This window comes from Sparus aurata, chromosome 15 (genome assembly GCF_900880675.1).
Source record: "Sparus aurata chromosome 15, fSpaAur1.1, whole genome shotgun sequence".
Classification (NCBI taxonomy): Eukaryota; Metazoa; Chordata; class Actinopteri; order Spariformes; family Sparidae; genus Sparus; species Sparus aurata.
Window position 1 is genome coordinate 9,916,301 of NC_044201.1, and position 26,766 is coordinate 9,943,066.

Consider the following 26,766-nt stretch of genomic DNA (forward strand, 5'->3'; position numbering starts at 1 on the left):
TTATGACAGCTCTCTTTCTCGCAAATGTCTCCAAGGGGTTGGTACAGAACATTATGATTGATTCATACGGCTGTTGTGTTTTTCTTGCAGGGAAAAAAAAACACACACACACACACAAAAAAAAGGGGGTGGAGCCTCGTATCCCTTAAACCTGATTGGCCTTTCTGGATGCTTTTGCATATTTAGGCCAGTGCAGCTTTCTGCCAAGAAACATGAGGCAACCTTCACACTCGGCTTTGCTTCGACAGGATATAATTTGCTCCCCTTTGGCACAGTGTGCTCATAATGACCTTCACTGCTTTATCTTCTCTCTGTTTATGAATTTTATCTTCAGAAAACCTTGATTCAATTCTTTCTCTCAATCTCAGCATCTCAGTGTTACAAAAAAAAAAAAAAAAAAAAAGATCAGTGAAGAAAATCATTATGCCTGCCCAAACAGAACTTCTGCTAAAAGTGATGAAATGGCCCCTTTGCACTTAAGGAGAGACCCTCAGGGCTTTATTTAACATTGCGAAGTAAACTGATTTGATACGAGTTGAACATTACCCGCTTTGTTTCAGCTTCCAGCTCATACATAATAAACTTTGGGTCTCGAAAACTAAACCACAATCTTTCTCATGTCAGGGTATAATGGAGAGGTCTGGCAGCGAGATTGCACATGGGCTTAGGAACAATATAACTAAAGGGGCCACTGCCTCACTTTAAATCATTTAAACATTGATTTTGTGCTCGGCTCCTGCTTGTTAATCTTTTCGTAATGAAAAACTGCAAATGAAGACTTTAGAACAGCCAATAAAACATGGTCAGTGATCACTAATGCATTTTAATAGGCACATTCTGACGTTTGTTTTAGTTCTTTAAATTGTAAGCCCTTTCGCCCATTCGCAATAAAATCTGAATTCTCAGTCTGGTGATTCCTGCCAATTAAACATCTTCCCCTGGTATTAGTTACAGTCCTTCTCTGAAGAGAAAGACTGCCACACTTGAAATGAGTGGATAACCACGGATCAAGTTAATACCACCTGAGGTGCTAACACTCTTTGAGCAAAAATTTGTATATTACTAAGTAGCTTATCCTGAACGTGCCTCCGTTTTTTTCTCTCAACAGAAAATACAAAAAAATATGATCGCCTGAAACAGACACATACCACACAGCAGCTAGGCTTGACGTCTTTGTTCATACATCCGGTAAATTAAAAGCTGGAAAAATGAGATCCTAACTCATTTAGGTTAACATGTTTTTTCTCACATATGAACTGACCACAGCACACAGTGAAGAACAAAAAAACAAAAAATACACACCTGATATTAACAATGTGAACCTCGCCGTCATCGACATGAACCAACGTGCCAATCCGTCTCACATCTTCCTCTTCATTGCAGCAAAAGGCGTACTGAAACATTTGAGAGAGTCTAAAATTCACTTAGTCCTTGTAGTAGGCAGCTAATAAGGCCCTTATAAGTATTTACAAGATTTCTAGCATTATTATGTGTAAGGACTTTATAAGTGTTATTAACAGCATCATGAACATGTTTAGTGTCAGATTATAAGACACGTGTAAGCACTTTATACACTTTTTAGAATCTATTTAAGTTAATACATTTTATTTTTATTCATTTATCTTTATTATGCACTTATCAAAAGTTATTGTAAAGATTGTTTTTTTGGGCTTTGCCTTTATTGGGTGGTAGACCTGAAGATAGAGAGGAAAGACGGGAGGGTAGTTCATAAGTACAAAATAGTAGGATTTATTAACTCTAACACGACATCGTCCTCGATTTAGATTTGGTTGCTACAAAGAAGCATAGCTGCCTGGTATTAAGAGCATAATTTCTGTTAATTGGCACGTAATGGCGGTTATTGGCACGTAATGGCTATTAAGTGTAGAACAAAAGCATGTTTCTTTTTTTATGAAGCTAGAAAAATGCTAGGTAAAAGTTTAACAATGACACAATAAGTAACTTAATTAAACTCAATAATTGTGTCTATGATGCTTTTAAAAACAATTATAAGAAACTCATAAGACTTCATTAACATTCCATAGCAGCCTATAAACTGTTAACAAGTAATAGTTATAAGTACTTATACGTCTTATAATGTATCAACAAATTGTTAAAGATGCTATTAACACATAACACATAATAATGTCATATAAGGACCTTATTAACTATTAATTAATGCTTATTACAAAAATGTTTGTATAAAGTGTTACCTATTATTCTATGGAATGAGGAAAATGAACACAGTAACTAAATAACTAGCATAATAATCATGCAGGATAAATAATGCTCTTTACCTGCAAGCGTCCCTCCCTGACATAGAGTTTCATGAAGAAGAAATCGCCGTTGGCAGGCCCTTGGTCCACGTAGAGCAAAGTTCCCTGAGCCGCTTGAGTTTGAAATCTCACAGTGATATTGTTGAGCGCGCCGAGGTCGATACCCTCAAACTCCAGGTACGAATCCCCAAAGTAGTGAATGTAGCTCGAATCTGGCAAAATCACAAAGTACAGAAGGCAGAAATGGTGGGGGGGGGGGGGGGTAAACAAAAGAAAGGATAGACTGGGTAGACTGTGGTTTATGCTTCTTTACTGAAAATGTTATTGAAATTCTCTATTGATCCCTGAAAGAGGCATTCAACAATTCACTCATTTCATCCTCTGGGAGGTCAGAGTACAGGGTGAGACGGAGAACGGCCGCCTCAGAATTATTTAAGATTCAGAGTCTGGGCGAAGGAGACCTCGGCAGGGCAGAAGCTTGTTGCCGCCGAGGCTCGAACATGAACTTTCTGGCTTACGCGGTCGCACACACGCTGCTGTATGTTGCTACATAAAAATGCAAATGCATCCATCAAATAACCCCTGGCATCATGGATGGAATATAGCTTTTAAAGACGAGTTCAAGCAATCTATTGTGGGAAGTAGAGGCAGAAAGTAGATAATTATTCTTTTGAAAGCAGAAGAAAAGGTATGCAGGGCTCCGGGTAGCATCACAGACTTTTTCTCCCACTGTACGGGCATACTGTAAATAGTCTTATTTGCCAAAATGCTGTGAAGCATGCAAATGGCACTATATTAGCCGAGAGAGGAGCCTTGGCTGCAATGAACGTATTCGCACAAGTTTATTACATGCCTCATTTTATAGTGGAATAACTTGGCTTATATCATCCATGAGAATGGGCAATTACTGGATATTTCAGTAAAAGTTCCACTGCCCGCGAGCTTATTGAGGGTAGTGACGCAGACAAACTTAAAAGACTGACTCAGACTGCAATTGGATGGAAGCATTATCGGCGCTCATGCTCAATATATTTCTCATTTGAAGGAAGCAGTGCAATTTGTTGCCGAAAAGTCGGACCGGAGAGGCTCTTAAAATGAGAAGCGTGGCTGGATGCACCTGTCTCATGCTCTGTCTGCTCTTATCTTTGAAAAAAAAAAAAAAAATCATTACACTAGAGAAATCAGCAGTGCTCCTTTAAAGTTGTTGCCGTGATTAATCGTGCAGCTGCAAAGTGAGACCTTTATCAATATTTGTTACACGTCAGCTGCTAATAGGCCGGGCCCCCTTTGATCTGACAGCGGAGGCCCCTCAGGGCAGTTGGCAAACAAGCTAACCTAAATACCCACATTTCTCTGGGGAGCTATATGACCAATACCCCCAGGAAAATCCCCCTGACACAAAAAAAAATAAATAAGAAGTGTGAATTATCGGGAGCAGACCTACTGTGATCTGGGAATTAATGAGGATGAATGCAAACAGCAACAATGCTGCGCTGTCTTGCGCTTCACTCCTCACAATGGGGTTTGCCAATGCTGATGATGGAAAATTACCCCTCAGAGACAAAGCTATTCATTAATTTTAAAGCCTTGTTTAGCCTGTTGTAGTCTTTGATGCAGTCTGAGGCTGCTGCCAGGAGGCAGCATCATACCTCATTAGCAGTTAGCTTCAGTCCTCTCCTTCAAAGGTCTCCTGTTTTAACCACTACCTGATGTTCTCACACCAGATTAACCTTCCAAGTAACTAGTCGGGCGGAATCTAAACTGTAAATGTGCACGATTTAAACTTTCACTTTCAATATCTTGTTCTGCACGGAATGAGTATTTTCATTGTAGCGGGAAAAAGAGGGCTGAAATACTGCTGACAAGGGGTTTTGTCACTACTGAACTCTGTTCAAAAAGCTTTTCTACTTTCAGTAGTGGGGGAGGGAAGTCAGTCTCAGAGGGAATATTCCTTGTCATAAATCTTTCAGATCAGATTTAATTAGGGCCGGTCTTAATACATGTCCATAAAAGAGGTGAGAAAAATTGAAATGAGTCATTTAATGTAACTTAGGAACGAATGCTGCGGCGCAGACCACTTGAGGATGTCAGTCGGGTTAAAGCACGAGATACTCCAGCAGAAAAAATAAATTTGGAGAAACATGGAGTTGGGATCAATTAACACGAGGACAGACTTTGGACGGGGGAAGATATAATTGATATGGACGTAATGTCCCATTTATTTTTAAAAAGCCGGGATGTGACTCCTGTTTGGTCCCTGATTTATTGGGGGAGGTAATAGACTGACTGATTGAACTTGTCACAGGACAGAGATAAAATACTGCTGAGGATCATTCTTGGACCCCTTGCAATTTCAGAGCCCTGAGGGAAGGCAAAAGGTCATTCTGTACTTGTACTGGCAGAAAATGTCTTACATTCAAGATATGCAATGTAGGAAGATTTAGCTGAATACTATTATCCTGCTGGGACACACATAGGAACGAAATCCTAAATATAATATGGCTATTTGTTTTTTCAAATCTGGCGTCTAATTATATCTGCGTCTGGTTTTAAAAATAACTGTCGAAATCACTGCGCTGTCAGTTACCGTTCAGGATCACACAGGCCACAAACTGCAGCCCATTTCGACACTGCTTTTTTCTTCATCTCGCCTCATGAATATTCATAACTGTGCACATCACACACATGTCATTATGACTCACTGGCAAAGTTGTGTCACTGAATAAATCAGAACGGTTATGGGCACATTAATCAGCCACTGCCAACTCAATTGTAAACAAACTAGGATAAAAACATGCTAACACAAACGAGTGCTGCTCAGTACGAACGCGCGCACGTGAATCTGAAGAAATCTGAAGGTTAGCGAGGTGACTGCCCTCAGGGACCGGTGGTGCATGTTTGAAAAGGACCCTCCGGGCTAACCTCTTACTCATCACGTTGATTTTTCGAGGAGCTTAAGTAATTTCCGTTTCTGCTGTGGAAGATAACGGCTTCACCTGCGCCGGTGTGATCACTCCCAGGAAAGTCAACCAAATCGTGGCTTAGCCGCAGTAAGCCTCCCTCCACCTGCAGTGTCCTCTTCCAGATTCTCATCAGCTCTCACATTGTGGAGCTAAAATTACTGTGGAGCTCAGCATCGTGCGTACAGTGATGGAGGGGAAAAGGAGACCCGGGAGACAAAAAAAAAAGTTTTTGTTGTCACTAGTTTGCTTCTGAAACTCAACTGGTTTCCCATTTTTTTGAAGATATAGAAACAAATTCACATGTAATTTAGTTGTTAACAGGAATTGGCATCCTCTAATGTGAGTGTACCATATAAACTACCCCCTCTATGTTTAAATTCCCATTGACTTGCCGTATTTCAAAGGTTGTGGAGCAGTCTTAGGTTTAAAGGAGCACTGTCTGAGTCTATTTCAAGCAGCACCAAGGGCACTGCATGCGTTTAGATGGTGACCTAGTTAGATAAAGTCATGAGTTTCTGGGCCCACTCGCTTTTAAACTTATTTACTTTGATTATGCACTTACATGTAAGAGAGTAAAGGGATGTTTCGGTGTGCGGATGCTCGGGTTTGTTTTTCTTTACCAGCACCTTGTGTGTAAGTTTAACCCTCTCTGAGCCGGTGCGGTGGGTGCACGGTGGATGAGGGGCTGGATCAGGTGCAAGCGGGGAGGACTCCATTATGTTTGTCACGGAGTGATTTTCAGAGTGTCGCACTGAATTGGCTCAAGCTCGTCTGTGTTCAATAGGTCTGTTTTACAGCTCTGTGAACAGTTTCAAAGGTAGACAGACCTCATCTGTCAAGGACAGAACAATCTGCCCAGCGCTCCCAATTCCTCCTCTCACACAGATGACTGAATCCAATACCAATAATGTGCAACATATTGTGTTCTGTGTCTGTCATTTGAGTGCTAAAGGATATAGAGCCAAATATTGATTGGACTTATCACTATTTGAAATTATTCCCCTCAAATAGAAATGGAAAAATGCACCTTAGTGGCCAATACAAAACTAGCCTTTAACAGGATTTTTTCCCCACCGCAGCTGCACAAACTGTGACATTCACTCAATCAAACCTAATATATAATTTCCTGGCATGTTCCAAAGGCTCTAAAAATCACATTTAGACTACAGGCTCAGTGGGACCCTTCGCTTATTCACTACTGGCAAACCTTGTGCAGCAAAAAATGTTTGGTGGGAAGGAAAAGAGAAGGATAGCTTTGTAATTTGTAAAAAAAAAAAAAAAAAAAGAATCCCTGGACCACCGTCAGCACAAATTGATTGGTGTAATGGCTTAACAATTGAAATAATTTAGTGTCACTTTCTTGCACACACAATGTTAATGAAAGTCATAGCATAGTAATGGGAGCTGTGACTTGATTAAGAAACATTCATTTAAGTTGATACACTGCCATATTGCGGCTGATCTATCATTAAGCTAATAGGTGCTATTCTTGGTGGTGGGGAAATGATTCTCCATCACAATGATTCCCTCTCCACAAGCCTCGAGTCTGGGCTTTACGATATATAAATATAACTCATAATGATATTGACTCAAAGTTCTTCCTCATAGCAGAGTTAATATTAAAAGTATTGTCGAACCCCTCCTGAACACACAGAAGTTTAAAAAAAAAAAAAAAAAAAAAAGTGAGAAACTACTTTGAACTTCTTAATTATATGCAGCCTTTGAAGCTGCACACATGTCTTTAACAACTGGAAACCTAAAATTGAATATCTTTCTTAAAAGATGACTGTGCAGCATATACTGTATACCCAGTGGTGGAAAAAAAACAATACAACAATGAAAAAATACTTTGAAACTAAAAGCAAAGGTCTATTAGGGGTGCTATCAACGAAATGTACAGTTGTCATGGCTGGCTTTTGTTTTAGTTCCTGTTATTATTTTGTAGATTATACCCTTATGCGTCTTGTTGTGACTTTTCCACTACCTGTCTTTGTCATTTTTCCACCTTTTTTTTGAGGACACTTCCCCCCATCGTGTTTTTTTGCAATCCTGCCTGAGTTCTCCTAGCTTCATCCTTAATTGTACATCACTTAATTTGGTATTTTTGTCAGTTGCTTGCCCTTCTGTTTCTGGCCTTTGATTTTTTGGGAGGACTTCAGCGCACCTTTTGTTTTTTCATCCATCTGTCTTGGTGCCTGGTGCTTTTTTTTTTTTTTTTTTTTTTTAACAAACCACAACAGCAGTCAAATTTAAATGGAAAGTAAAAGGACTTAGTCCACAGACAGATGGACCCTCTGAGAGCTATATCAGATTGTTTTTACAGATACTAAAATGTGTACGCATCAGGATGGGAATTAAAAACCTGTTCCCAAATTGTCTGATCCATCAGAATCCTGTGCCTCCAAGCTTTCTGACAACACAACTGCACATGACAAAACACTGACAAACTCATATGTCTATGCTGCTGCAAACTCGCTTCAAGAGAAATGCCTATAAATGACCATTCGAGTGAAAAAAACAGCGATATGCTTAAATTCCAGTAATGCCACATACAGTATGTAACTCTCCACATACAAGTGCCACTGCTGCTCAACTGAGCGGCACGTCCAAGGGTAAATATACTATGTGCAAATAACACATAATAAGTGTTGAACCTTCAGGAAGGTTTAACACTTTTTTCCACACAAAAAAATTATCAGGAATCAGCAAGGGAATCAATAAAGAATCAGACCATTTAGAGAAATGTCTTTAGTGTCAATAAAAGCTTAGAATCCTAATATTAGCGTTTAGATGAAGCCATGTGAAGGCAAATGTGTCCTAGACATCTAAAACGGGACACAGGGCCACATGTAGAGACTGCTTTTCATTATGAGTCACAAGCTAAAGAGGTTAGGAACCACTGACTCGAAAATGAAATGAAAATATAAAGCACAAGATTCACATCTGAAGTGTGGTGTAGCAAAAGTATAACAGATCATATAAGAGATAACTACATCTTGTTGTCTGTATATGCCTGCCCAGTGCGATCTGTACCTGTGGATTGATCAGCTGCTGGTGCCGGGCTGAGTGTTGGCGTCGGCGCTCTGGGTGTGGGGCCGCGAGTGATGTTCTTGACTACAGTCGCCAAGGGAACAGAATCTGTAACAGGAGGCAGGCAGCTGACCTTGTTGATGCCATCTACACAGGAAAATGCTTCCGGACATGGATCCAACAGGCAGTCGTCATAGTTGTGCTCACAGTTCCTCCCCTGGGTAGGAAAAAATAAACAACTAAATGCGCGGTGCAATTCCGGCGGTGAGATGTTAAATGGCAGATAATGTCCACAGCTTGAATAAAAGAGCTTGCATTAAGTATGGAACATCAGATTATGTAACAATGGGACCTTATTTACCTTAGTTTATTAACTAAATATATATATAACCCTAACCCTAAATATATGTTTGTATTATTACTTCATAATATTGCACATTTAAACTTTTGGGTTTGAATATCCTCTCCAAAACAACATTGTGCCCCTTTAAATATCTAAAATACGTAATGTTATCTTCCTGTATGGCATGTAAACTGTAAGAATATTAACAATAAAGAAAAAAGGCAATCACACTTGAAAGGCCTCAGGAGATGAAGGTGCAAGAGAGTAAATGTTAAAGCAAAAAAAAAAAAAAAAGGGGGGGGGGGGGAGTGGGGGGAAGACAAGGAATAAGGTAAGGTGGCCTCACCACAAATCCGGGACGGCAGAAACAGGTGTAGCCATAGCCCGGTTCATTCTGAATGCATATCCCCTGGTTGCAGGGTTGTGGAAGGCACTCATTAATGTCATCCTCACAGTGAAGGCCTGTCCAACCTGCCAGGAACAAAAGCCCACAGAGTGCCGTGGTGAGCCCAGGCTCTCCCACTTCCACCCTCTGAAGTGAATATCAATCAGACTCTCCTACATTGATTTGCTTCTTTTTGGGTTCACACACACACGCAAATACAAGAAAAGGCTTTCACTAAAGAGCGTGCCACATACATTTTAATGAGCCCGGGCTGTACCGTCTTTTTATCACTGTCTTTTTTTCACTACTGTACGACTACAAATTTCTCCCTGGAGGAAAAGACGGTGACTTTTGCGTGGCTTTGAGGCGCAGGAGTTATGCAGGCATTATGGTAACCTTTAGTGACTCTTTATACAGCCCCCTTTCAATCCAATACGGGCCTTCTATAAGCATTAGGGTGGTTTACATACGGCGCGCTCCAACACATCTGGGGCGCAATAAAACATCCATCCGAGCTATGTCTGAGTAATCGTGTTCATGAGCCACAAAGGTTTCCTGTAAAGGCGCATAAACTGCTTTCGGTTCCCTCATTTCAAAGTAAATTGAGAGACTTGCTGGATGCCTGAGTGACTCACCTGACCTGCAGTGGCAGACGTAGCTATTAATAAGATCTTGGCAAATGGCACCGTTGTGGCAGGGCGCTGAGCAACATTCGTTAACTTCCACTTCACAGAAGTCCCCCATGAAACCCGGCGGACAGCTGAGGAAACAGATCATACTTTCAAACTGTGAGGCCGTCTCGCCGCGCCGCCGTTTTTCCTTTCCCGTGGGTCTGACGCACTGTATCTGCAAGAGCTGCTTGTTTTCTTTATTTATCACAAACTTTCTTCCAGTCAGTTGTGGCTTCCTACGTCAGAGTGTGTTATTAAAAACAGACAGCACATTTTTAGAATCCTGGGGGACACAGAAGTAGAATTAGTAAAGGAGGCGATAAGATAAAGAGTGGGGTCATTTCAAAGTGACAAACACCCATTCATCTGAGCGCGCTGCTAACATCAATACACTGTATACAGCGTATCAAAGTCACAACAACACATCTCACTGACACCAGCTGCTCATACATTACAAATTATTATAAGTTGTGCAATTTGCTTTCATTACATCCAGTCAAATCAAATCAACTTATTACGTCTCTCTTTTATAAAGGGCAGCGTGGCATGTGTTCCATAACAGAGCCTGACAGAAACAGTTTCCCATCAGTTAGACCTTAACAGATGCTAAAATAAAGTTAACAGATGCATTTTCCATCCAGAGATGTAAGAGTTTGTTTTATTAGCTTTTTTAAAACCAAAAAAAAAAAGAATTCTTTATATGCTGCTGGTTCACTGGGAGCGAGCAATACACCAAGGTTAAACATTCACATCATTGTTGGATTTTAAAAAAGGCACTACTCTTAAATTATTTATCATTCAAGCTCCTTTGTAACATTCTTATGCCGGATTTGTGGGGCCTCTGACAGCATCTGTCAGTGTACAGTCACATCCCATCGATGTCATCTATGCATCTGTATTATTTCACAACACTACAGTGTACGGTCGCGGTCAAAAGTTTCCATACACTTGTAAAGAAAATGTCATTCACGGCAGTCTTCACTTCCAGGGATTCTACAGCTCTCATTTTTTCTGCGATAGAATGCTATTTCACAGAAAACCTTCATGAAGTTTGCTAAAAATCAGAATTTATACGCTTATATAAATTCACTTACACCAACTCGTACACTTATACCAAGTGACTTTATTTGACCTGCATTCAGTTCTTCGGCATACGTCAAATTACACCTACATTACAGCAACCTACTTTCTGTACATTAACATTTCTAGATTCAAGTGAGAATCGAAATTTTCTTTGTCTAAATCTATACGTGACTGAGGTAACACAGTGGGGATTGACCCTGTGACCCAGTGGCTAATGTATTTCAAAAATTCTCTCAAAAACAGAAAGACTGTATCCAGTTACTGTGCAAACCAAACAAATCATACATTTTCTACTGGAGCAGCATCGCGGATAAAGTACTCAAGTGATGAAACACAAGTGGACTTTTATCATGAAGTCATCACAGAAAGTGCAAAGCCAGTTTAGCACTCAGTGCCAGAGTAGGCTTAAAAAGACAGATGACTCAAAACAGACATACATTTTCAGGGCCCCAGTACCCACATTTTGATATTTGATAACAATATAAAACTTAAATTTAACTACCACTACTTTAAAAAATAAATAAACACATTAACTAATCAAAATCAGGTGCTGAGATGCTGAGGCACAGAACAGTTGAAGCTGTTATAGCTGCCAAGGGTGGACCGATGTCATATCAAACCCTATGGATTAAGAATGGGATGTCACTTAAGTTCATATGCGAGTCAAGGCAGGTAAGCGAATACTTCTGGCAATATAGTGTATATAAACACTGAAAAATAAAATTTTGTCACAAGAGATTCAATTAGAGTTTAAAATATTTTTCGATGTTTAACATTAATAATGCTAAGAATTAATGCTGGCAGTAGTTTTTTCATCTGTCCGGGCCCCCTGGTGACGATAAGGCCCTTAAGGCATGTGTCTTGAATGCCTAGGCCAGGATCCGGCCCAGCAGAATGCTTTCATTCATCAAAAGTTTGTCTTTAAAACAAGACAACAGTCACTTGTGGCATTTGTTGACTTTGAAATCTTGCAGGGAGTAATGAAACAAGGAGCGGCCACAGTGAGGTGTCAGATGAGGAGCTGCAGGCGACAGGCTGCAAAACTACAATGTCCCGCCAAGGTAACCAACTCTTTCCACTGTGACCTGCTGTTCGCAGCATAAGAGCAGATCGCAGAATGCGGCCAACAGCCTGACTTCTTTATTATTACAAAAACACATTTTTCTACAGAACTCTGTGGCCTGCAGTATTAAAGGTGCAACATGTAAAAGTTGGTGATCTGTTGAATTCATACTCCAACCAAGTAGGGGGCAGCATATCACCATAGCAAAAGCCAACTGCTGCTAACTGTAGCTGCCACTGGCTAGTGAGCTCAGTTAGACATGCAGCTAGCAGTGCAATCTTTTAATATTGTAAATACTCACGACTGTCATTTCTTAAAAATTCTGTTGTTAACTTTATTTCGTTTTTGAATATTTGGTTGCTACTTTAACATTTACGCTTTATGCATTGTGTACAACTCAAGTCTTCACATCCACACTCTCTCCAAAAGAAAGTTTTGGATCCTTTACATTGTGTTTTGACAGTTATATTCCTATAAAAATCCCAAAACAACAGTGACACTTCCAACACCTGAACCGAGTTTAGAGAAAACACCGTTCTGCGTATTTAACAGATGATGTTGCCAATGCGCCGCTCTCGAGCTAAGGGCCTGGTTGTTTCGTTCATGGTTGCACCAAATCAATACAGCCCTCCATATGCTGTCATTACTGCTAATTCCTTCCTTTGACGAAACCTGGTCCAGCATGTCAAACAAAACCAAAAAAACTCCCTGTTGAAAAGCTCAACTTGAGTTCACAGATCCCAAACTTCAAATTAAGGACCTTATTTGACGGTGGAGATAAAACAGCATTGATTAATTCAGTAGTGCATAAAATCCACAGGCAAACAAAGTGGAAATATTTAGGTGTGGTTATGGCTTTCTGTTGTGGGGTTGGTGATTTGCACAGGATAAGCTACAGCTTGAGCAAAGAGAGGTGCCACTCGATTCTGCAGATGTCATCCCCACTGGCTTAAAGTTTTGAAGAGGCGCAGTCATTTTCCAGATGGACAATGAGCCTGATCATGCATCAAAGCTACCCGAGGCCAAGGAAGACCAAGGTCTGCTGGCTCGCATGGATTTCCAATTCAGAGTCACCAGACCTCAAACCCACTGAACATCTTTTGGAATATTTGACATCAGAAAAGGCGACAGGTGCAGAAAATAGGAAAAAAAGCAGCAAAAAAGATCCTCAAATCTACCAAAAGAAATTACAATCTTCCTCTTCCAGAATGTGTCTCTTTGCTGTATACCTAGATTTGTGAGGCATGGTTGCTTTATTCATGCAACAATTGAGCATGGGCAAAAGGGGTTTCATGCATAACCTCTTTGCTGACCACTATAATAGAGAGCCAATCCAGTGCTTTTGAGGCCATTTGCTGAACAGGTGCAGAATTGAATGAGTACCACTTCAGAGGCGCATGCAGATAAAACAACACTGTATTTCAAGTTTTGGAGACGGTCTGGAAACTACCGCAGGACTGATTTTATATTTCAGACCATTAGTCAGTGCACTAGCCTGACCAAATCCTCTTCATTGAAGTGGAAACAAATATGTGGATTTGAAAACATGGTCGTCTCTCAAAATATCTTCAAACGTGAAGCCTCCTCCACCAAAAACAAAAGTCCGTACAGTGAGCTGATGCTCAGAAATTGGATGACAAATCTTTTCACCAACACCACATAGACTACTATGACAGCTACACTGTTTTTGAAGGAGACATATTATTCTCACTCTCGGGTTCGTGATTAAATGTTAGGTTACTAGAACAGGTTTACATACTTTTACTGACCAGTGCTGCAGCTCTGTCTTAAATGCTCTATTTTAGCTCCTGTCTCATAAAGCCCCCCCCCCACCAAATACCCAGTCTGCTCTGATTGGTCAGCTCAAACATGCCCGAGCCAGCACTGTTAACAACAACAACAACAACAACAACAGGGCAGCTGTGCTAACTTAATTATTACACAAATTACACAAAAGTGTGACATGGTGATGTAGTGTGATGTCACAAAGTCACAGAGGCGCGACTACTGACGAGGTGTTTCAGGAGCAGTGTTTTCTGTGGGAGAGAGGAGCTTCTGTCAGTACGGACTTTTTGACTTTCAAGATAACACTGAAGGAGGGGGAAAAAAACATCAAAAGCCTAACAGGTCTCCTTTGACATATTTTGTTGGTCTGAAATGCTTCTCTTACATTAACAATGTACCCAACTCTTTAATTATGTCTGCGAATAAAAACCCAAAATCAATCAACTATTACGATTACTGCATCTAAATACGGCCAACAACCAGTTAATAAAGCAGTAATCCCACACTGCATTTTGATGTCCAACTTCTGCAAAAGAATCCTCGGTTCTGGAAAGAGCACACGAGGCACATTTATCATACTGCAGATCAGCAGGACTCTAAAGGACACTGTTAGCCATAAAACGTGTGCATTCACCAAGTTTGTCCTTGAACACATTTATCTTTAAATGCACAATATACACTGCAGCGCATTCCAGTAATATATGCACGACTACCGTACGCATACAATGAAGCAAAAAAGACAGTAGGAGACAGTAGCAATCCACTGTGTTCACACTGTGCCGCGCCCCAACCTATTTGGAGTCACGGCAGTCCAGGATACATTAAATCATGACACCGAGCAGCGGCACATCAGCACAAGGTTAGACAATGTAATTAACTGTAAGGCGTCCGGGGAGCTGCTGTGTCAAATCTGCACACTCTTACTACATACACCTTGTATCCAGATACACTTCATCACTCAAGGGAGAGCGTGTCAGCAATTAAAAAGTAATGTTTCACTCGCGACCAACGTGGAGGATGCACTGAGTGCACAGGCTGCAGCACTGTTCTCATAAGACAGGATGTGTGTTCAGTTAGAGACAAGCAATTTGGAACAGAATAGAATAGAATCGCATAGCATAGAATAGAAAAGCATAAATTAGAATGGGGAAGGACATAAATATTCCTTGATATCTGTTTATTGACCTTTTCCTAAAACCTGTCCTTTTAATAACTGTCGCTACATTTATTGAGCCTTCCAGTCTCACATGACACATATGCAGTTTACAGTTTAATTAATAGATGCTTGACTATAATAGACAAAAAACAGGCTCCTTAATGCTAGCCAGCACCAATTAAGCACTAATTAAGCTAACATTAACACTGTGTGATAAGAGGGTTTTTTTCAATGCAACCTGCAGCCCCTCAAAATAATCTACCTCTGTTATTTGATGATGTGCCTTTTGGCCTATGAGGTTACCCTCAGGTTCGACCAGTAATCTAGTTCACAGGACACGCTAAATTATCAAAGTTCCCTTAAGCTTTGAGCATCGCATTGCTGTGGTAATTTCAGTTTTGCAATGGTTGAAAAAAAAAAAAAAAAAAAGGAAAAACCGAAACCTCTCGGAAACTCGAAACTGTGCTGGAAGCAGAGTCCAGTTTATTTCAATGAAAAGCTGCTCAGTGGCGCACTTGAATAAGGCTGAAATGATTTAATGGCGTGGCTCTTGTGGACTTTCCAAAATGTTATCAGACTGAGTGGATCAAATTATGATAGTGAAGTAAGTCATTTCGATGGGGTCATGACGCTCCCAAATAAACTGATTTACTGTTTTACAGCCGCTTCCTTTCACAATGTAGGCTTGTGTGGAAAGGGTATTTTTGGCCCCTGGTGCGTCGCGCATTTGACCTTTGTGAGTGTCAAATTGGCTGCAAAGTGCGAGGGCTCATCTTTGGGGCTCGGTCTCGCCTTGTTACAGTCGCGAAGCTGTGATTGGACGAATGCATTTAAGCTGAGCTAATTGTAAAATACAAAAAAAATCTGTGTCTATGTTTCGTTTAGCTAGGTCAAGTCAATTTAAATGTCCTGTGCTTGAAGACAAATTTAAATTATCAGTGCAGGCTCCGCTCAAGCCTCCAATCAAAGTGTAATTCACCAGAGGGTACATAGCCTGCATAGGCTTAGACCATGACTTAAACACATCACACATAAAGTGCCCTACTACACTGTTGGCATTGAAAAACTTAAAACAGGCACTAAAGTTTACATTCATCGGGCACAGAAAACGGATCAGGACATTCTGCTGACAATAAAAAATACTTTCAACAGTGGACAAACTCACCTGCACGTGAAGTTTGATCCCTCACCGTCAAGGCAGGAGGCTCCGTTGAAACACAGCGAGACGTTAGACACCTCGCAGACATCGACATCAATCTCGCAAGTTTTCCCTGCATAACCATCCTGACAGAAGCACGCGTATTTATCAATGAGATCCACGCACGAGCCTCCATTCAAGCAGGGACGGGGAGCGCAGTCCTGTGAATGAAGGCATCAAAGGCTTACAGGAGGGAGGCACTGTACCGGTAATGCTGAATAATTGAACAGATGCAACCTTAAAATGGCATGATTTGCCACCTGCAAAAAACAACAATTTTGGCTCGGGATGAATTTTTCATGGTTAAAAAGCGGATGATGAGATTATCCACTGAACTTAACGCTCACAGAGACTCCGTAAGCAACTCAAAGTTTTATCTCTGGGGCCCGGCACGAGCTGTGGCTTGGATCGATTAGGCATTAGCAATTTTCTTTTAATCAGGTATTTGTACAATGCGTACATGATCCTGGTAGTTCAATTGACTTATCTTGGAGGGAAAAAAAAAAATCAATGGAGTTAGTGATACCAAAGGCCACACAAAGACTACGAAATCTCTCCAGACATTGCTCTTGAACAGGCAGGTTTGTTAATTAAGCTCCACTCACGTCAATGTTTGTTTCACATCTGCTGCCAGTCCATCCAGAATCACAGAGGCAGGAGTATGAATATACCCCATCTTCACAGCTGAGAACACCAACAAAAGGACGAGGTCAGAACTGATTCTCCCCAATGATATCAACCAAAAAGCACTCAGGTATTTATAAAACTCTTTCACTGTACAGTTCATGCAGAATCCCTGAAGAGAGAGAGACGGTCCTCTGGGTGAACGAGTATTTCCCCTTCAAGAGAATTAATGACTATAATTTAAAGACCAGTGAGACAATCTGTAAGCACGTCACATTAGCTCCTTACAACATGTGACATATGTCTCCACTCACGGCGCTGGCAAGGAGTGTAATTAAAAATAATTCCGCATAATTTGCGGTGTTTCTGCTTATAGAGGCGGTGAGGAGTCCGTACCTCCCGTGAAGACAGGGCGCTGCCGTGCATTCATCAACGTTGGTCTCGCAGTGGAGCCCGGTGAAGCCATCAGGACACAAGCAGCGGTATCGATTAGCAGCGTCGATACAGCGCCCGTTATTTTGGCATGGGTTTGAGACGCACTCGTCGATGTTACCTTCACACCGCAGCCCTGGGAAAGGAAGCATATTTTGGTAAGGCTTTACATATTCAACGATGTAATAAAAGAGAGGTTCTTTTAGCGCTTCTGTGCTCGAACCGTTTACACAAACACAGATAAAGCAAACATTACAAAAGGATGTGTAGTCTGGTCACAACGACAGACAACTGGCTCCAGACACAGTGAAGCAGTTGTGATTCCTCTGTCAAGTCCGGGTTCAGTTTTAGTTTCTTAGCCTCAAAACATCTCTGCAAAGCCGTTATAGAACTAAACAAACAATCTACTCATTAACAGGCTGAGTTAGTTTTGAGATGTTCTGCAAAAACTCAGCGACTGCATTTTAGATCTCTGGAGATGTCACTGCACAGTGCACACGCTCCCGGACATGGTCCCATTTTCACACAGTTTTGTTAGTTTGACAAAGGATTTCACTGGGTTTGTTTAGTGCAATGAGGAATGACGCTGACAAAATGCATCAGTGCGGCTCCTCTGTGTGAATGCTGCTGAATGTAGATGGCAAAGTAAATCTACTGTATATCAGGCCGTGTCTACAAAGACCTTTACAGATTAATTAATTGCTGGTTTTAGTCTTTTCAGGGATTTATTGACGATATAAAAGACCACCTTCAATGATAACCACAGGAGTTATTGGTCATTGTCAAGTTATCTGGAAAACTGTATATGGCATTGACCTTGTACACTTCATAATTTTCACCGCATTACTCATCTACGACCGACATCAATGTATGTTACGGTCAACCTCAACCTTCTTTGCAACTAATTCTGACTCTAGAGCAGACGTAAATTTATTTTGTGCTTTCCAAGGACTGATTTTTATCGGGGAAAAAAATGAAGCCTGAAGTCAACAACTCTCAATCCATTCAAACTGAGATCGTATACATGAATGTCAGGCTCATACATTTCTCAGTTGACAGAGTGATGAATGAAAACCTACTGATTAAATTTTTTTTTCAATGCCTAAATAAACTAAATAAAAAAACAGACTCAATAGAAAAAAATGTCTTATTTGTTCAATATTTTTTTCCCTTATTTTTGGTGGAACAGTGCTCTGGGAAGCTTATTTTCCTCTGAGAGCAACTTATAACTTTTTTTTTTTTTTTTCATTGACATTGTAAATTTAAGTAAAATTCTGTCTTTGAATTTCTTCTGTAAATTACAAAGCGCCCCTTTAGAGTTACTTTATATGATACAGTGTCGAAGATGAATTATGATAGAATTGGCCACCTGTTGAATTCATACATAAAACAAACAGGAGGCAGCATGTCACCAAAGTGACCACTAACTGCTGCTAACCGTAGCTGCTGTAAGCTAGTTAGCTCAGTTAGCTGTGCAGCTAGCATTCTGGACTGGGTGCTCAGGGATCAGGGAAATGTTGGTGTTTACAACACTAGAACAGACATTTTGGACTGGGATGCCATATTGTACATTTTTGACTAATGTTCTTATATGTTGCACCTTGACTGTAAATAGATCATAACAGCTGTAATCACTGTTATGTCTCTCCTCTCCTCCCCTGCTCCTGCAGTTAAAGAGAAAATCCATTTTCTGGTATCGGCGCACATTTTGTCCAATCAGGACAGAGAACTCCACAAAGAGGTGGTCCTGTTCGCGTTGATGTAGTGAGGAGGGGGACCGCTGACTGCAAAACTGACAGGAAGTTGACGACAACGCTTGCAGCAGCTTTAAACTTGGGATGCGAGATCCATCCCTGTCCACAAGCATCAGATTGTAGTTTCAGTCAATACATTCAAACGTAGCTGTGAAAATGATTTGCAGCAATCTAGCATCTACACTTACAAATAAAAATATAAGTTGACAAATTAAAAGATGTAAAACAGCCAGAGCGGTCTTCCAGCAGTGAGCCTGCTGTCCAGAAGAATAATCCACCTGCCTCACCACAATCAGTGGTGGACAGTAACGGAGTAAATTTACTTGAGTACGGTACTTAAGTACATATCCAGAGGATTTGTACTTTACTTGAGTATTAGATTTCTTTGGTACTTATTACTCTTACTTGAATACATTTCCAAGACAAATATTTTTACTTTTACTCGAGTTAATTTCTAGGAAGGCTGAAAAGTACTCTTACTTTCAGGTCTGCTCTTTTTTTTTTTTTTTCTAAAATACTGTTGGACACAAGCTGCGTTTGTCAAAGAAGGAAACCTATCACAGTGCACGCTCTCCACTGGGATCTACGTAAAAGTGGAAATACATCATCAGTCCCCATAAGGACACCACCAAAGTAGCCACACTCTCGACTGCGTTTATCAACACAAAACCGCGACAATGGCTGCATCAGATGTAGTTTTTTGTAAAGCAGTGATTCTCAACCAGTGGTCTGGGGACAACATTGGTCTTTGAGGGGGTTCCAGTTCCCAACTTAGCTAAATGATAGCGAGTTAGTTGGACGGTGCAGGTTCATTTGGTTAAGTTTTAATGATTGTTAATAAACATCTGCATCTGTAACATCTGCTGTCCTCCTGTGATCCCATTCATTTTATTTGTTTTTATAGGTGTTTCTGCAGGCTTTATATAACATTGTGGTTCTAAAAGCAAGCACATTAAATTCAAAGAGTTAATTCTCAGAAACAAGAGTTAAAAGGTCCTTAAATTCATTTAGAAAAAAATTATAGTAATTCATTGATGTGAAAAATAAGAAATGTACTCTTACTCTTACTTTTACTTAAAGTAAATTTAAAAGCATGTACTTTTGGATACTTAAGTACCTTTAAAAGCAAGTACTTTTTTACTCTTACTCGAGTAACATGTCGGCTGAGCTACTTTTACTTGTAACGGAGTAAATTTTGACCAGTAGTATTTGTACTCTTACTCAAGTACTGGGGTCGAGTACTCTGTCCATCTCTGACCACAATGACATGTTTTTCCTCTCTGGTCTCTTCAGTAACCGTTGATACAAGGTGATCACAGACTGACAGGGCTGGTAGACATGACTGTGTTGTTCGTAGCCAACCAGCATTGCATTAGAGGACTTCTTGGTTCCTTTTTTCTTTCTTTTTTTTACCTTTTTCTTTTAACCTTGTGTTACCTCTCGCTCACATATTGTTATTATCGTACTGACAACACACCTCGAATGCTTTTAATGAAAACCGCGCGCTATGAGATGTATAATTCAAAGTGGCTTTAAGTCATGTCTCATAATGCCCTTTGACATTTCACTTAATTATTATGCGTGGAAAAACATCCTTCAGTTTCTTGCCTGGCATTAACTTTAATTAACAGTTTGCGGCTTCTGCTAAGTAGGAACTGAATCAAAGCACTGAGTCATTGTATTATCTCCTACTGGAAGTTTTCAGCCATGTTAGTTTGCTAAAATGTGAACTTGTTCAAACGGTAACTCGAATTTCAAAAGGACTGACAAGGTTATGTGACGTGACGAGAGTAGGACCAGTGAATATGAACAGAATCGGTTCGTTATATTCAGCATAAACATGTGAGCTCTGACACCTTTTCTGCATAGTTCAGGCCTGTGTGTCTGGAAAAACATAAAGGTAAAAAAAAAAGCTGTGTAACACTGCGTTTTTTTGTTTAAACTTATTTAAAAAAAAATATATATATATATAGGTATATTCATTGAAAACCATTTTAAAAGAGAAATGTGCAAAGTGATTATAGCACGATAAGCACGACCTGAGCCGACTAAAAGAACAGCGAGCGTTGGAACAATAGATGGCCCCTTTAATGTCCCGGAGAAAACTCAGTGAAGTGCAGCACCGAACTAATGGCAAAGGGTGTCACACGCTCTCAGCGCTGTATATCCTGTATATAATAACAGCTATGACTACGCAGTGCCACGTCTACGAAGGCACAATCCTCCAAACATGCTGACTATAAGGAAACGCCTGGAATTATCCTCCCAACTAAGTAAGTCTTCACTGTCCGTCGTCTGCATTTAAGACAGTCAGCTTCATACAGAGGGTTGATGACATCCATTATTTATACAGGCCTCGCAAAAATAGCAACAAGATCACAGAAGAAATTGACGAGGGCGGAGAAGGTTCATCATGCTGTGAAGGAAACACCAGATAACGGAGGCTGTCAAAATTAACCTCCATCCTGCCGACAAATCAGAACACAAGTGACTGACCCCGGCGACTGTTTAAAGCATCTACATTAGAGCAAGAACGGCTTCAAACGCATCCACACAAGTGACTAGTCTGCTGAGGAAATAAAAATTAATAAATGGGTCACAGGAAATGCTACAATCCATTTCCACAAAGCGCTCGAGTTGTTTTTTTCGCTTAAGTGGTCAAAAGATTACCTTCTCTCCCCCCAAACAAGCAATTTGGGACTTCCGAGAATCGAGAGATGAGAAATTATGACTGATTGTCGTTAATCATTTCGGTTTGCTTTTCATCTGTGGCGCTGGGACAGATGTAAACAAACATGGTGACAACAGGAGTAGGAATCTATTTATTGCCCGCCGCCATGAAAGAGAATAAATGAACTGCTTTAAGTGTACACCAAATCTAACACTTTCCCTCGTTACAGGGTGTGAAACGGCTCACTTCTAGTGCCAAACTGATGATTTCTTTCGCTTAGCCGAGGAGGGGGAGATATACTGCAACTGGAAAAATTCACACTTCTTTGAGCACAAAGGTTAAAAACAATCCCCGAGCCCAAAATATTAATAGAGAGCTGTGACAGAAAAATGAACTATGGGGACTGTAACACACAAGTGTGACAAAGGAAATGAAGCAATAAGTGAAAAATGATCCGAGGAAAATCTCTTTTTTATTTAACCCACATATTTTATGACACCTCTTATTCACATTTTCCACAGACTGATGCTTCCATTATGTATCTTTTAATGTTTTTATTTAGGTTAAATGTCAGAAAATCCTTTAGGATTCTGGGCTGGCATTTTACACCATATCTAAAAATGAACTACAAATGAGACATGGAATTACACACTGATTATGTAAAGGCTGCAGACTGGCCAACAAAGGCTTTAAAATCTCTAATACTTACTAATTTGAACAAATACTAGTAATTACAACTGGGCTGAAAAGAGTCTTGCTCGTCCGATATCGCATGACAGATTAGATGGAGAGGGATAATCTGAAATCAAAAGAGCTGGATTTAATTGTAATAAACCCTTAAAATTAAATTGGCTGTTTTCTTGAGACATTGTACTACCAATGCTTCTGTTTTCTAAGAAGATAACTCGAAAACGTTGTAATCCACGGCCCGAAAACTCCATGTATAATATATAATATATATTATACATGCATGTATAATATACATGGAGTTTTCGGGCCGTGGATTACAACGTTTTCCCCACGTTGTACCCACACAAGAACCGTCTCGATCTTCAATTGACACTGTTAGTAAATTCGATTGCGATGTTTGCATGGGCAGAGTGTTCCATTTTCATACACATCAAACGTGCACTACATCTCCAAAGCAACAGATCCCCGCCGAGAACAAACATTATTCATCAAGTTCAGCCCGGCAAACGACTGAATTTACTGAAGCCAAACAACACTGCGAGGGCCAGAACATCATCATCCAACAATGTGCTGACGGAGGAGGCTGCAACAATGTGCTGATTGCACTGTACCATCACTCAGGGGAACGCGCTCCTTAATGATGGGTGAAGAAGAGAAAAGAGAAGGTGACAAATAGTGTGCTTAAAGCGTGATTTATATAAAAGAGATTACCCATTAATCATGTCTCTGTAATGACTTTTGACCCCCAGTACACAACGCAAACGCCCATGTACAGTTAAATAATACATTATTGGGATTGCAGGGCCTTTCAGACAAAAACATCCTAAATAGAGATCAGACAGCTCAGATTCGAGCAGCTGCCAAGACTGCTGCGGTATAAAATGCGACATCCTTTATAGTGTTTGTCAACACAAAATGACACACTGTACAAAAATAAAGCATAAATACACATGATTAAGCTAGAGCCATAACTAAAAACGGCTATTGGACAAGTGATTCATATTGACACCTGACTTGCTGAGAAGTAAAAAAAACAAACAAAAGCAATACAAGATAAAAAAAAAAAAAAAGGCGACAGATTAATCTTAATGTCTTCTGTCTAAGTGGAGCGAGTTGACTTTAAGAGAGGTAAACCATGATGACAGAAGCTGCAAAAGTGTCAGAAATGTGAATAAAACATTTTGTCGGCTTCTTGCTTCAATTATTTTTCAAAGCTTGAGCACAGGAACGGCCCCAGGATTTTGGTTGCCATGAAAAGGATTCTGTTTAAGGCCACCAAATAGAGATGAACAGATGAATTAGGCTGGAAACAACAAATGAGAAGATGAAGATGAATGGTCCTGGCGCAACAGATAATACAAAAACCCCAAATATTTAATATACGGCCATTAAAGTTTTTAAGTATAGGCTTGAAGACATAACAAAGTTGTGCTAATCATATCTTCCATATCTGTTTATGAACCACGCAACAAATGCAATCGTATACAAATTTGAATAAAATAACAATCACAAAGGCTTCCAGGAGGACCTGACAGTGCTGCCAAGCAACGGTAGACATTGTAGTTATTGAGCCTAATGTTAGCTAGCATACCCCGGTTGACAGAAACTGAAATGCTCACATCCACTTTTCAATGAAGAATAGAAATGCCATCTTCAACGCGTCTGCCCACTCATCCAGACTCGTTTAATTTTCTGCTTCTTACTGCAACAACTCACTACAGCAAGTGTCATGCCAATCCCATTTGGTTTACGTCTGCTTCCCCATGAGATCACCTGAGAGGGATCACGTTTAAACTAAGCTTCAGTCTGCAGAACCCCGATGCCATTCTCCTGCTAGTGATGTTTGCTGTTTTTTCAAAACGTATAAATATTGAACGTGTTCTGTCTCCAAATTGCACCAAATTGGACACTGCACTTCTGTCAAACCTCAGCAGCAGTCCTGCCAAGTGTGACGTAGATCAGATGAACGGTTGCCAAGATGTGCAAGTCACATACTGACAGACAGACAGACAAAGGTTGCTTGCTTTATGGGTTAGACGCGTACAACCCTTACTTATTTAAGCTAATAAGCAAATAGCAGTAAATCACGTTTGTTCTAATCAAAAGGCGTTAGCGCTGTATTTACATTTACATACTCGTATAACTTTCTAGCCAGCTTGCCAGGCTAAAATTATTGTGGCTGTTGGTTTATTCATTCCAAATCAGAAATCAGCTTTAATGTTGCGAGAAAACGTAGCATCACTGAAGGTAATCAGCTTTTGGAACCTGATGATTTAATGAAAGAGCAAACGCACTGACTGACTGACTGACTGACTGACTGACCAACCACTGAGAAAAATTCAATATGGACAGTGATGCAGGCGGGAATGAAGTGTCATTACAGCTTAATCACATCCATGGAAGTGAGTAGATATAGCACCAGGCTGGTGTATTAGTAAGCAGCTTCAGCTGTTCCAGTCGAAATTAATGTTGGCATTCGAGACGCAAAAAAAAAAAAAACACCCCTCGACTCCCCTGATGGCTGAAGCAAATAATATGATGATACTATCAAGTGACACAACAAGTTACGCTGCTTTAAAAGGTAGGAGAGATGACACATGATGCCATCAAAGCGGAATTACATTTCAGTCGATTCCAATCAGGATGCGAAAACATGATGCAATGAATCACCCTGAAAAGATGATGGAAAATGTTACTATTCAACTCAAAAAGTAAGTAACAAGGAGCTACAGCAGCACCACTGGAGCTCTTTGTGAAAAGTTGCAGCGCTGTTACACATGTTACTGGAGCAAATATTTTGTATGAGTTCTAGTTGGTTTGAGCCAATCCAAACTGTATCCTCTGGCCGCTCGCTCTCTTGGGGAACCCTGTTTCCTCAGATGAGCTTAGAGCAACAGAAAAAGTAATGACTTGTACTACGCTGTGCCTAGGCCTAATAATAAAAGCCGCTTCTGTGGGAATTGGGCCATGCGTGTCAGGTTCGGCTCTCCAGAGTAGCAATGCCTCAGAGACTTCCCCCTCTCTCAACTGGGGAAGGATAAATTGATGATACAGTGTGGAAGACAAATGAAATTAATCTTCCCAGTACCTGACAGGAATCGGCTTTAGATGGTGCGCGCACGCACACACACACAGGCGCTAAAATAGCTTGATAGTCATCTGAGTCGAAAATAAGACAAATGGACTGAGGTAAAACAACAATAGCGTTCTGATACTAAAGAGCCTGATGAAGTGAAATAAAGGCAACTAACAGACACTGAGACGTTCCCATCAGATAAAGCAGGTGACATGAATTTATCTCTTGTTAGCTTTACTGAAGAGCAGCCATTGTATCTCCCAGAGGCAGGCCGGGCTAATTAAAAGCAAGCATTGGGGAGCATTTTTTATTTTTATTTTTTACACTAAGCCAGATCTGTGTCAAGGGGTGCCTCGGTGGCGTGCGGCCGCAGGAGTCACGGTAAGCTTTTTAGACTCTCATATTGATCTTCGTGTCACCTGAGGGCAGGAGAGCTACCTGAGTATCCAGGACGACAGACGCACTTGAAACCCCCGGGCGTGTTGATACAGATGCCCTCGTGTAGGCAAGGTGAAACTTCACACTCGTTCACATCCAGGTCACACAGCGTTCCAAAATAACCAGGAGGGCAAATGCAGTGGAACCTGAGGAAGACATGATCACACTCAATCAGTAGGAAATAAAGTGCTGTGAGAAAGAAAAGCTCTTACTGTAACTTTGAAACAAGCTACATAATCTTTCTCGGTGAAGAACGCACACAATTATTTTGAGAAAAAAGTGTGTGTGTGTGTGTGTGGTCACGGTGTGTATGTGTGCAGATCAAACACTTAATTGAAGGCAGAAAATTTAAGAAAAGCACTCAGATGAGGTTTGTTAGAGGTGCCCTTTGGATAGGGATACATGTAAACATAAAATCACAAAAAAAACCCTCCAAGGCTCTTTCTTTTAAACTTTTAAAATTGATTTATTTCATTATCACAGCAATCCTAACGGTGAATTACCCCTATATACAGCCTTTTGTTTCTTAAGATCTGTTTGTCTCAGTGATGAAGTCTTGACGCCTGAATGCGCCGTTCGTTTTAAAAGGTCAACCATCGACCATGTCGTGACAATAAAGGCTTATAATAGTTTAAAAGAGTGTGCTTTGGAATTGTCTTGATTTTTATGACTTAATTAACTGCTTCTTTTTAAAAAGGGCCACTATGTAGTTTAGGGGAAGAAATTCAAACTCAGAATTTACAATTTTAATGAGTTATTAATACTAACTTAGAAACCTTCTCCATAACTGAATAAACACGCTGTTCTCAGAGGAACACAAGGTCCCCAGAACACTGTTTGACGCTAGAAAGGTGGCGGGGTCCGCCAAATACAAACAGAAATTGTATTGTCAGTTTGTGTATTCAGTTTATTCAGTCATGAAAAGAAAGAGAATTTGTTTATTTGGTTTGTTTAGGCAGAACAAATGATCAGCCAATGAAGATCTTTCTCTGCTCATTAACATTTCTGTTAATGCAATGCGTTATTCCCTGAGACATTGATGAAAATGTAAACACCTTTTATCCAAATGTAAAACGGAATTCTGGACAAGTAAAGTTTGTATAATTTGAGCAGTGCAGGTGGGTATAC

The 26,766-nt window shown here is 40.4% G+C and overlaps 1 protein-coding gene and 1 long non-coding RNA gene across 8 annotated transcripts in view; one reads left to right on the top strand and one right to left on the bottom strand.

The window, feature by feature from the left end:
* eys (eyes shut homolog) overlaps positions 1-26,766 on the bottom strand; it is a 313,003-nt gene that overhangs the window by 70,312 nt on the left and 215,925 nt on the right. For all 7 annotated transcript variants that reach the window (XR_003986886.1, XM_030441358.1, XM_030441361.1 and 4 more), the window contains 9 exons: positions 25,639-25,784; positions 16,974-17,145; positions 16,559-16,637; positions 15,921-16,114; positions 9,633-9,757; positions 8,959-9,083; positions 8,273-8,486; positions 2,298-2,488; positions 1,303-1,394 (listed from right to left, as the gene is read on the bottom strand). Coding sequence is in view for 6 of the 7 variants with exons in the window: in XM_030441358.1 (XP_030297218.1) it covers positions 1,303-1,394; positions 2,298-2,488; positions 8,273-8,486; positions 8,959-9,083; positions 9,633-9,757; positions 15,921-16,114; positions 16,559-16,637; positions 16,974-17,145; positions 25,639-25,784 (1,338 nt within the window). In the remaining variant the exon portion in view is untranslated. The remainder of the gene's footprint in view (positions 1-1,302; positions 1,395-2,297; positions 2,489-8,272; positions 8,487-8,958; positions 9,084-9,632; positions 9,758-15,920; positions 16,115-16,558; positions 16,638-16,973; positions 17,146-25,638; positions 25,785-26,766) is intronic.
* Positions 11,747-17,059, top strand: LOC115596423 (uncharacterized). Its single transcript, XR_003986894.1, has 3 exons — positions 11,747-11,812; positions 16,588-16,707; positions 16,954-17,059. It is a non-coding gene; the product is annotated as an uncharacterized LOC115596423 (long non-coding RNA).